The sequence below is a fragment of the Hyposmocoma kahamanoa genome, unplaced genomic scaffold (assembly GCF_003589595.1).
Source record: "Hyposmocoma kahamanoa isolate Upper Pololo Valley unplaced genomic scaffold, ASM358959v1 63, whole genome shotgun sequence".
In the NCBI taxonomy this organism is placed as follows: Eukaryota; Metazoa; Arthropoda; class Insecta; order Lepidoptera; family Cosmopterigidae; genus Hyposmocoma; species Hyposmocoma kahamanoa.
The window spans coordinates 11,961,435-11,974,303 of NW_020653851.1; the positions used below are offsets into that span (position 1 = coordinate 11,961,435).

The following is a 12,869-nucleotide window of genomic DNA, read 5'->3' on the forward strand; positions in this document are numbered from 1 at the left end:
AGGGTCAATTTTCATTTAAATGAAGATATTTTTGTTAAAATATTATTTTAGTGTGTTTTCTTCGTATCGTATACGGTTAATTTTCATTTTATATTTTTTAATAGATACTACCAACATAATATAAGCAAATCTATTGTGTCAATTGTCAAAGATTAAAGTGATTTTTGTCCTCTTTATGGTCAATCTTTTGGTTTGTCACCTCTTTTTTCAGTTCGCCAACTAGAACAATCTATATTTCAAAACATAATTAAATAAGTAATAAAATTGTTTTATATGTATTATTATCTCTGCTATATTTATGCTATATTGTTTATTCATATTTCATTTTCCTCTCCTGATCCATTCTTCTCTCTCTCTCATTGTAGTCCTTAGAGGATGGAAAAAAAATAAAAGAAAGGAGCTGCCCTAACTACAGAATCAACGTGCATATTGTAAGTCAATGGCATAAAACCAAAATTTGAAAGTTACAAATGGCGGATTTCTTTAGTGTTGTATCATTATCTATCGATAAGTCATTATCGACATGCAAATGGCTTGAATGTTGAAACTGTTTTTTTTTTGTTTCTTTGGTTTACTGTAACCAAAGTACGAGTATGCCTAAACAAACACAAGTCTAATAATTTAATCTCGAGTGGTACATTATTATAAATGTCAACACACGTTTTTAAACTTTTTAAATTTTTTTTTCAAGATTACCACTGGTAACTTATTTAGTAAAAGTCACCAAACTGCTGTGTAGTTTGTTGGCGACATGCGCATTCTTACTTAATTATACCTACTTTACTGGTATATAACATTACATAGCATTAATTGTACTTACTAAATAAAATATAAAAATTACTTTAAGAGGTACGCCTCTAACCTATATTTTGGTACATATTTACATATCGTCTTTTAACTAACTGTCAAGTACAAGTCTATTCAGGTTTCTACGGATTCTAGTATTCACGTTACTGGCTTTCTTAAACAAATCAATCTATCAAGTAATTTTAACTGGTAACTTATTTAGTAACAGTCACTAAACTGTTGTGCAGTTTATTGGCGACATGCGCACTCTTACTATTTTTTAACGCACACACTCAACATTGCCCTACCTTATACCTACTTTACTGGTATATAATATTACATAGTATTAATTGTATTTAGTAAATAAAATATATAAATTACTTTAAGAGGTACGCCTTTAACCTATATTTTAGTACATATTTACGTAACGTCTTTTAGCTAACTGTCAAATACAAGTCTATGCAGGTTTCTACGGATTCTAGTATTCCCATTAATTCCCGGGCTTTCTTAAGCAAATGAAATCTACCAAGCAATTTTAACACAGAAATAATGGAAGTAGTTGCAAAACTCTATTATCGGAAATCAACAATTATCATGTACTAGCTTTTTCCCGACTTCATCCGCGTACAATTTTTATACAAATGAAAAATATTCAAGTATGAAGCAAATCACACCACGCGTTAATAAGTTACCATACAAACTTTATTACCCCATTTCGCCGCATTTTTGAAAAAACTGTCAAGCCATTTTTTTAACAATTTTAATTGTAAAATATATATGCAAAGTTTCGTCTTTGTAATTTCAAGGAATATTATTTTTCATGCAAACGTTTTTATCCGTTTTCGCCCTCTTAGGGGATGAATTTTGAAAAATCCGTTCATAGTACTCCTTCACTAAATAAAATTAACATACCCTCAAGTTATCATGTTCTAGTACTTACAGTTTTTGCTATGCGTCCATCTACCAGTGAATTGCTCCGGACCGTACTCCTTTAAATATGTAAATAGATTTACAAAAACCAAATTATTTAAAAAAATAAGAACCCGACTGCAAAAAAGATAACTGAAAAGAGATAAACATATGACACTCCAACCAATCAAGACGAATCTAACGACACGTCATATATCAAAATCCATTATGCCATTTAGGCTGTGCAGCGTGAAAAAGAAATGAACAAACATACACTCAAAAAAAATAACCCACCTTCTGACGCAGTCGGGTAAAAAATACTAAAATTATTCATGACGGAATAAAATAATTTTATTTAAATAATTTCGGAGTGATAAATTTTCAATATTTTTTTTTCCAAATCTTTTGGGCCTGAACATTCTTCAAAAAATGTAACTTGTTCAGCATTTATTAAGTTCCGCTCTTTGAGCTGGGACATGACTTTTTCCATATTGGCAATTTTTATTTTCTGCCGTCTGATTTTTTCTTTTAAAGTTTTAATTTTACTCCGCTGATTCTCATATTTCTTTTTCAATCCTCTAACAATTTTGCCCTAGAATTTAAATTTTCAAATTTATTTAAATTCAAATTTATTTATTTAAATCAGAATTCAAATTTATTTAAATGTAAAAATAATACCTATTATATTATTAATTTAGTCTGTTATAAAAAATAGATGCCAATTTAAAATTACTACTCCTAAGATTATTGATTTATATACATCTCAAATTAATCACAGGTAGATTCAGTAACAGCATTTGTTGTTGCTTATTCTGCACTTGATTTAACATTCTAGAAGTACCATGTACAATTGGCTGAAACAAGTAAGCATCTTAAAAAACACTGTCTAAGTGTATTAGAAATTGTTATGCTTGATTGTCACTCACCTGGGTAAAAGCATTTGTTGTCTGCATATTCTGCACTTGAGTTAATATTACAGATGTATTTGGCTGTACAGTTGGCTGTAGAGTAAACAAGTAAGCCTACAAATACATATTGGTCGAGCCTAGGTCAATGCGAGCGCAGGCAAATTAATACACAGCTAGTACTACCGTCTACACGTTCAACAAAAAAGTTTGAAAAAGTTTGAAAGTTGCGTTTGAAAAAATCCATACAAACAACAATTGCACAAGAATTTTGTGTAGCTGCCCACACGTTGGTCTCAAAATGAAGCGAACAAATGTAGTTAGATGGTCTTTGATCCAACGTTTATATTCGGCAGTCCTATGATTTCCAACCATTCTTTCTTCCTTTTTTCATTTGTAGGAAAGCTTGAAAGAATAAAAATAATAATAATAAAACAATAAAAACCTCGTAGTGAACTGTTTTAATAACAGAATATCGATAATTTGTATGCTTACAAGATCAACACTATCTCAAAACAATCGTTAATAACAATCATCAAAATATACAAACAAACAGGCAATCTAAAGTACCAAAAGCAAAATTTGGCAAGATTTATAAATAAACTACTTAAATAAGTCTAATTACATGAAATATTTGGGCTATTGTGTGATTTATAGACAAAAAAATAACACATGTCTGTGCATTCGTGTAACATTCGATTGATTTGCACTTTTTCTAAAGCCACATCCCCTAATGCTGTATTTTTTTAGGTTAGACATTATTGTTTCTACTTATATCAAAAAGGACAAGTGAAAGTCTAATCTAAGTCTATCACTCAACTTTTTAAAAGATTGACCTCATCTACTTTACGATGTAATGTTGATGTTTAAACTTTGACGATCTTTTCGTTTCACTTAACATAAGAAAACATTGGGTACTTTTTTTTAGAACGACATATGTTTTCTTTCGCAACTCAGATTTTATGGTCAATATCGTGTAAAAAATTTGACAACATGACACTTTAGCTTATATATTATGTTATCTATTAAGAAATCACTATACAGGGGGCTTACTACGTCTTAGGGCGCCTTCATATTAGACGTTTGTAGAAGCTCTGCTGTGGCGCGTCTGTGGGGCTGTAACAGCGCCATCGCCACTACTAATTTTCATAACTAATCTGCAAAAGTGCCACGCGTGTAACGGTCTGTGGCGCGGTAGTCGCGGTTTCCACAGCGGCGCCACTGAAGCCCGTCCATAAGCGTCTAATTTGAGACACCCTTAAAACTTGATACTACCTCTGAGCGAATTAAAATTTTTCCCGTACTAAATAGGTTCTATGAAGCTGGTCGAGCGGCAAGACACTGGCTTTATTTCAGAATTTATTTTTTCACAAACAAATTTAAAGCCATTTGAAAAATGTGTATTGTATTCTATTACGTATTCTATTCAGTTCAGTTGATATTAAAAAAAACGGTATATGTAAAGTACCTATTGAATACAGCGGTTTTGTGGTATAATTTCCAGGTAAGTTTGTGTTTTTTTCTATCGTGAAAATTTTTAGGAATCATGTTCTTATACCGTATGCTAATCAGTGTATATTCTCAATTTTACTAAATTTTTTTTTTTCTAAAATGATTGATTCTTCATTTTCACTGTTATACGTATACTTTAACTATACATTGAGTTTTCATACCATGACGCGCTTAACGTAAGCTTATTATAATGTTAAAACTACGTTGCTTTATAGGCAGCTTTGTGACTATTCCTTAGAATGTTTACTTAGTATTTCAAGAAAATCGTTTTACTTTAAAAGAAAAGCTGTATATGTATACCTATATATGTGACTTAGAGAAGCAAATTATATATAATCCAGCCAAGTTTGTTTGTTAAGATCTGTTCAGTACGTTTTTACGTGACGCCTGAATAAATAGACAGAAAGCAAATTTTCTTATGAGTGCCTAAAATAACTCTTCTCAAAATATCTACAATGTATGGAATTAATAAAGCTAGATTTATGAAATATATGTTACTACGGTCTAGACAGACATTTCTCTCTAGTTACATATACTCGTAGCTTTAGTACTGATTTAAACAAAGACATTTCTATGAGAAAATCGATTATCGGAAACATTTGCTCCAATAGAAACAAAAGGCGACATTGTGTATTGCTATTGCGCTTCGCCACTGATTTGATTTTGTTAATTAAAATAACATGGACATAACACCCAGTACAGTAAAATGTACTGAGATTTTACAATTATCATTCATTCAAGAGCAGCTTAATTGTATGATTTTTAAAATCAAATAATAATTGTTATCTAGAACATTCATTTTTATATGTAGGTACATTTTAAACGTTCGTAATGAAATTCCTATATTTTAAATTAAAATTATCCATTCCGTTGCACTTGTTTGTATTTAGATTTTATTTATTTATGCATCAAACATTTGTTTATTATGTAAAATATATCTAAGAACAGTGGAATTACTCGTCTGTTGCTAATATAAATGAAATTTGAAATTATAACTAGAAATACAACCCCACAGGTATGATGATCTAAATTTTGAATTTCGATCAGTGACCTAAGATAATTGAGGTCAAAGATTATGTCTCAAAAATGTCTGTATGTCTCTACTTCTTTTTGCTTATTGGCGGTGCTCTTTTTGGTTTTCGCCAGTATCGAGCTTTCCGCTTAGTAATTTTAGAGGCTTCTGCAGGTTTTACTATTCAACGAGTATTGTGGCTATACAATATAAGAAAGTACAAGCTTTTGTATTCGATTTTGATGTGTCAGAACTGTTGTGTTATCTAAAAGAACATGTACAAAATATATAGGCAATCATATTTACATTTTACATTCGTATGTTTTGGTTTGATTTTAAAGACGTTCCGCAATAAAATAGACTAAAACAAACTGTTCACTATTTGTAGATGACGTGTAGATATAAAACAAACGTGAAACTTTAAAACAGTTTATTAAAGTGTACAAAATAAATGAATGTGATCATTATAAAAGTGGTGTAAGTCCATATTTTAAAACACATATTTTTTTGCTTGAAAGTATCACATTTAGTCATATATTTCATTATAAAAGTAAACTCCAATAATTGCACTAACATCGCATAGACGGCAGTACTAAGAACTAAAATTACTACACATTAATTTGCTAAAAGCTCATTATATCAAAATTTAATTACAAGGACGTAATTCGCTTTTACAATTAACGACAAACATAATATTTAAAGGTTTCAGAAAAAATATTTATATAATGAATACCACCTGTATTCAGTTAAAATTATAGTATGGGTTATCTATTATTAAGCTGGATGTACGTAATCAGTATACAAACAATTCTTGCAACGACCAATCTATACTTCCGGTATTCGAGCAGGATACCGTCCAGGGATGTAATCGGGATTGTTCGGGTTGTACTCCCAGATGAGATATTCAGGTTCATTGAGATACAAGGGCGGAATATCATCACTCGGTTCCCTATCTTGCCCGAGCAAATCGTGATTGCGCTTCAATAATTCGTCAACCTTGGCTTTAGTTTCGTCCGAAATGTCTAGAGAAGAAAACAAGATTACATGAGGCCACGAGCTTATACATCAGGAGGACGCCTCTCACTACGGTTAGGCATCAGAGGTCCCCACTAAAGACTTGTCGACATTCCCTTCAGGCGTACTAAGCGCCCAAAAATGGAATTCCCTGACTGGACTGTGTTTCCGAACACATAATTCGCAAAGGTTGCAGTCGCTCACCATATGGTACTGGCAGAAAACCAGCTGTTTGACTTTTCACGGTCTACAGTATTTATATTGAGTCAGGGCCATTTCAGCACAAACTGTAGTCATACATAAAATTTTGTTAACAGAGTATTTGCTTGTTTGTTGCTCTCAACGTATTTATTTTTATCACAGTATATGTTTTATATAAATATGTATTAAATTAATAATGTATGTAATATTGAAAGTGGACCGATCGGGAAAGTAGACGAAATAGGGAATAGACGAATCGGGAAAGTGGACCATTTGGACAAGCGGACCGATCGGGACAGTAGACGAATAGTGAAAGTGAACGGATCGGGAAAGTAGACAGATTGTACCAAAGTGGGATGTTCTATGTGTGTGTTATACTTTAGAAGTGATTGTAAATGTTTTGTGTCTGTTTGTATTTGTGCTGATTACACCTGTATCTATCTATCTATACAACCTGAGTATCTTTAAGGTGCGACCAAATAGGCATCGTCTGAGCGAGTTCGTTCGTTCCTATGTAGACCATATTAGAGCTAGGTAGTGGTCAAGAGCAAGTCCTTTACTTAAATAAAGATAAAAGTAAATAGTGCTTTTCACACATTTCAACATTTAAACTTACGTGTTCTTCGCAGATCAATAGTTTGAATGTTTCTGTTCAAAGTTAATGCGTTGATAAGTGTGGTCTCGGCTTCACCGGACAAGTCATTAGCTGCGATTTCAAATTTAAGCAAGCCTCGATTTAGACACAAGAGACCCGCCATCTAAAAGCAAGCAAAATAATTGGACATACCTAATGCATGTACGTCATTCATTACAATTTGTGTCATAGATAAAATGGTTTAGCTTGATAAGGATGACGTTAGGGGTTCGCCAGGATATAATAGATAAGATTGTGATTATCCGATTTAGGTGATATACATATCTCTGATACTCTGCACCTGTCTGATTGATATAAATACTTATATCACAAAGCGATAAGGTACCTTAAAGATATTGACGTTATCCGGTTTGGTATAAAATCATGTTGGTTATACACATTAATACAAAAATTTATCAAACCTTTTCGGCTGACTTCCCTGAGAAGCCGCAAGAGTTTACAATTAAGGTTTGTGGTTTTTCTTTGCATCGGACAAATGCTGCAGCGAACATAGTCGCACAGTTTAGCGACATTGGGTTTAGACTGAAATCTGAAAACTTAATTATGTTACTATTGTTATTTATTTTTAAACAGTAATTTCATACTAGAGTAAAACTATTAACTAATGAATAAACTCGCCAGCCACTTGTTTATACTCAATAACACTTATTCGTATCTCCACCGTGACTCCTTTTGTTTACACATGGTCTTACCTATAAGCTCGATAGGTGCAGCTGGTTTCATTTGTAAAGCATATGCGATACCTTGTACTCCCTCGTCTTTAAATCGATTATTTGCTATTCTCACCCTTTTTAAATTTTTGTGTATGAAAATAAAGCCACCCAATGCTTTCATACCATAATCGCCAATTTTACAGTGGTTGAAGTCGAGTTCTTCTATAGTTTCTTTCTTTACTAGATTTTCTAAAATCATTTTTACTTTAGAACAGTCTAAGTTGCTGCGATTGATGCGAAATGTTTTTAAATGTCGCAAGTTCTCGAGTCCCTTACATAGAGATTCAATGTCTGCCAGGGAGAATTCGAAATATCGTGGTAAATATTTCTCATTAAGGCCATTGATACCAAAAACTAAAGTTATCTCTTCGAGATTATACAATCTGACAAGCACTGGCTCTAGTGGGATATGGTCGTAGACTTTAGGAACGCTGTAGGTGCAATAGTCTTCGACAACGTAATCATTCGGGTAAGGAGGAGTCGGCTGTCGGCACATTTGCAACTGATTTAGTCTTAATTCGTAAATATACGGTGCCACCTGGAATGAAACATTAAGGGTTACACTTTGTTCTCTCAATCGTATGATTGAGAGAAAAAAATGTGTTTGTAAACGATTGTATAATCGAGAGATGAAAAATGCAAACTTTTAAAAATGCCATGTTAATGTTACCAAATGAGCTAGATCTCCAGCTTCATCTTGTAAGAAAACGTCAGGATTAGCGTTTTCTAAATAATCCCGCAAGCAGGCAGACAAATACTTTCCTTTCCAAAATTTAACGTTAAGTTCATTTTGTCTTGGAAATATTTCCTCGCAACATCTTTGCCAATATCGTTCATCCTGAAATTTTCGTGATTAAATTAAATTTCATTAAACTACAGATTCGTTGATATAAATTAATATTATTTTAATTATAGCATAAGTGATCACGTGTACCTTTATTAGTGGTACACTAAATTTAAGTGGTATAGATGAAGGATACAAATCCATGAGTATGTCAACATCTTTCTGCAAGATTACGTGCAGGGGATTGATTCGGTGGAATATGATAGCTAGAGCACTAGCAGCCAAGAAGGTGAGCGGTGCAGGAGTAATCTCATCATCCCATTCGAAATTTTCAGGCACTGTCTTGCGGTTGATCTCGCCAACAGAATTTAACATGACAGGCGAGGTGGCATAAGCCTTCCTCGTATTATAAGGTACTACATACGGAATCTTCATTTTGATATTTTAGTTCTTGAAAATGTATACACAACTTATTATCACCCTTTTAGATAATAAAATTATCGTTGCGTAGGCACCAACTACTAACAATAAAAATACTAGAGTTTTTTTCTATCGCTCCAAGTTTATATGGAATTAATTAGTATTTTCTTAATGACGGCCACTAGGCTTGTGCCAGTGTTAGTTTTATAAGAATAATATAAAAATTATGGCGATCATCGCCAGCGTCTCGGGTATTGGAGTTTGACATTTGATTGAATTATTTAATTTTGATGTTACAATTTGACATTGATGTAGCTTGAAGCCAAAAAAAGAGACAATCCACAAAATATGTCACTGGCTGAAACCATATCGATTAGCGTTTAGAACGCTATTCGCCAACAGTGTGATGCACCGCAGCGAGTTTCAAGTGAGTTCGATGACCGAGATGAGTCATCGTGAAGTCAGAAAGTGGGCAAATCGCATACTCTGATTAACTGCTAACAATAACACTCCAGTCCAATGACTACTACCATAAATATACACTACTAATCCCTTGATCACAATGCACGCAATCTAGATGATACCAAGAGACAGGACGAACAAGTCGTGCGCCTGCGTGCTGATTTTGATTCAAACTGGAATCGAACCGATCGGGTAGTCTCGAAATCAAATGGGTTTCTGAGCGAGAAGATGAACCTGATTCCTACTATATCTATCTAGTTTGTGAGTTAAATCAACTATTGTTCTGATTTCAAATGTCAAAAGTTTCCGATCGGCCAGTTGTGCATCGCAATTATGCGCCTAGACTCGGAAGAGACGCTGTTTCCGATCGGGAGAGGCAATCAAAAACAAGCTGCTAGTGTTAAGTGTCACTTCTATCCATAGCCGTTGCAGTGCCACTCAAAAGATCAAAGAAGGATACTGCCACTGCGCTCGTGACCCTCAGATATAAGATGACAAGTCACATGTGCCTGTAATGTCGCCAGCATCTTTCCCTTCAAAACCAGAACGCGGTAGTGGTAACAGTACTGCTCGGCGGCAGAAATAATGAAGGTGGCAGTACTTCCCTGGATTAACTCTTTCACAAGGAGCTGAACTACTGCTACTAAAAATTGCATACTCAACAACAAAAAGAAACCTTAATGTCTATAATAGTAAAATTATTGTGAGTGGTAGTAACCTTGAATATTAAGTAAAAGATCCCAAAATATTAACAAACATTAAAATATACAATAAATTAAAATATATTTCTTACTAAAATTACTAATGATTTTATTTTTAAACATACACGGTGCAAAAGAATCAGTGGGATATGAAGAAAAACTACCATAGATGGTTACTGCATAAAGGAAACATTCTTCTACGTTTCTTAATATGAATAACTGTATTCACAGATTATTTTAAAAGCTTACCTGAGCCGTGTTTCCTTTATGTCACACAGATGTTTTCACCTGTATAAAATTTTAGGGTCTTAATCATGTGGTCATGGGTCTAGAAGAAAGGAAGGAAGCATGCTGCCATAATATTTCACCGACTGTGCCGAAATATTTAAATAAAATTTAAAAAATGGGTAAAATTACCAAAATAATGTAAAAAATCCTATTTCTCTATGATCTAAATCGTATCCTTGAAACGATTATAATTAATTTGTCGCACTTTCATTTTAATTTAAAAAAGACATAAATTCTGTGTAATACGAAACTTCAAATAATCCGTCGAATAGTTAGTCCACAATTGAATATTTTCTTGAATATTTTGTCTAGAAGTATGCGTGAAAGAGTCAATAATAAACACAAATATAAAAGTATTCTTTTTTTAACGACCCTATGCAAAGTTCTAGTAATGTAACAGATACAGACAGGATCAGTGAATAATTTATTCAATGAATACTTTAAAAAATAATTTATGAACGTCACTGCTCTAAACTAGGATTATGATGTATATCGTAATATCAATTAGATTATCAAAAACATTCTTTAAAATATTTATTTTTAAACACTCAACACTCGAGTAGATGAAAACGATCGTGTTGGTAAAAATTTTTATGACCCAAATCCACTTTCGCAAATTTATGCCACTCGAATAGACGATAATTTTTTGGTATAAAGTAATAATAACAAATACATTCTGCATTGGTTTGACTCAGAGTTCAACATAGATACCACTGCTTTACCACGATTCAAAAGGAATCTATAATAAATCATCACGTTTAACTAGAACTCTTGAAGATATTAATATGTTTTAATTTTCATTATCATATTTCAGAGCTTTAAGTGCTAAGTGTTGTCCTAACTAGGAAATGGACTTCGGAATTCCGGTATTTTCGTAACTACGGAATCTCGGAATGTTTATAAAGAAAGAATGAAACAATGATCTTATATTATTTTCTTTTTTTTACTTTAAAATTTAAAAAGTCAAACACAAAAGAAAAAACGAAACAAGAGAAAAAGTAAAAAAAATAAAATAAAGACATGTAATCAAAACATTCAATCGTAAGACATAAATAAATAATTATAAAACAAATCACAAACAAAACAAAAAATAAAGATAAAATTGAAACACATAACAACAAACAGGGACACTAGCTTAATCTTTGTACATATTTTGTGTTGTGTACAGCAGCACATAAAAGAGTCACTAACTCCGTATTGCTGGAGAACGCAATGAGTTCTCAGCAGTGATTTTCCGTTAGGATCCTAAGTGAAGTCACAGAACAACATACGCAAGATTCCTTACTTCAATATGATAATATTTCATTTACTTTGTATGTTATTGGCCGAGCAAGTACGGTATATGTGTACGGTACATTAAGTTATTAGTACGATCGCGATAAGAAGTTTAAAATACTTGTAAACTTTCATAGTAGCAAAAGCTATTCCAAAAGTATATGAATACCATACCTAAATATTATATTACTTGTGCGGATGCTAATCGCAATCACTATTACCTTTGTTATATATTTTGATACATTATATTTCAAGGAAAATGTAAAAATAGTTTAGACAACATTCACTTACTAAGTGCAATGACTTTTTCGAAATGTAATGGTTTAATTTGCTCTTGTACTTTATTGCTTTTGAATGTACTTCGAGAAATTCAACGAGATACTTGAAAGTAAACGTTAATTAGTAGCTCGAGCATCACTAACCCTAAGTTTGCCTTCTCTTTCGTCTCTTGTAGGTGTATTTCTAGGGAAATACCTTCTCTCGATTTTTTAGAGTGATAGTTTTGCTCCTGTAGCTTTTTGGAATTTGTATAAAGGTGCAAAGTTACAGGCGTACTTAAATAAATAGTAATTTTGATTGTCAGTCGTGGTTTTTTGATGTCGGACACAAATTTTTTTGTGATACCAAGTGTCGGGACGAACAAGTCGTGTGGCTGGTGTTAAGCGATACGCTTGGCCATAGCATTTGCAGTGCCACTTAGAACTTTAAATCACAAAGATCTAAGGAGCATTGCCACTGCGCCCGTCACCCTAAAACATAATTTAACAAGTCCCATGTGCCTGTAATTTCACCAGCACCTTTGCCTTTCGAAATCCGAACGCAGTAATGCTCATATTACGGCTTGGCAGTAGAAGTAGGTAAGGTAGCAGTACTTCCCTCGACGAACTCTTTCATATGGAGCTCTACTGCTAATAACAAATAAATAACTGACTCCATGGCCGAACGGTTATCATGCTGGACTGCCACGCAGAGGTCCCAGGTTCGATTCCCGGGCCAAGACAAATATTTGTATGGCCTACATTCATTTCTGTCGTGACTTTGGTGTAATTTGTGGTTGTCTATGTATGTATCAATGGCAACCGCGATACAGTGTTTTCCTAGTGCGGGGCTAAAAAAACACGCAATCTTTTGTAAAGCCGTGTTTGGTATGAAATATACTTCTGTAATATCTTTACTAGATCGTTACGCACTCAATGAGTAAAACCAAAGCCACATAAAGTTTTCAAATTTGG

The 12,869-nt window shown here is 33.2% G+C and overlaps 1 protein-coding gene across 1 annotated transcript; it reads right to left on the reverse strand.

Annotated features, from left to right (window-relative positions):
* Positions 1-5,640: 5,640 nt before the first annotated feature.
* LOC113230381 (dynein regulatory complex subunit 5) lies at positions 5,641-9,160 on the reverse strand. Its single transcript, XM_026464288.1, has 6 exons — positions 8,642-9,160; positions 8,378-8,545; positions 7,687-8,245; positions 7,396-7,523; positions 6,956-7,097; positions 5,641-6,146 (listed from the first exon to the last, which is right to left on the reverse strand). Exons 1-6 carry the CDS (start codon positions 8,924-8,926, stop codon positions 5,950-5,952), a joined length of 1,479 nt encoding a protein of 492 aa, XP_026320073.1. The 5' UTR covers positions 8,927-9,160; the 3' UTR covers positions 5,641-5,949.
* Between the last annotated feature and the right edge of the window lie 3,709 nt (positions 9,161-12,869).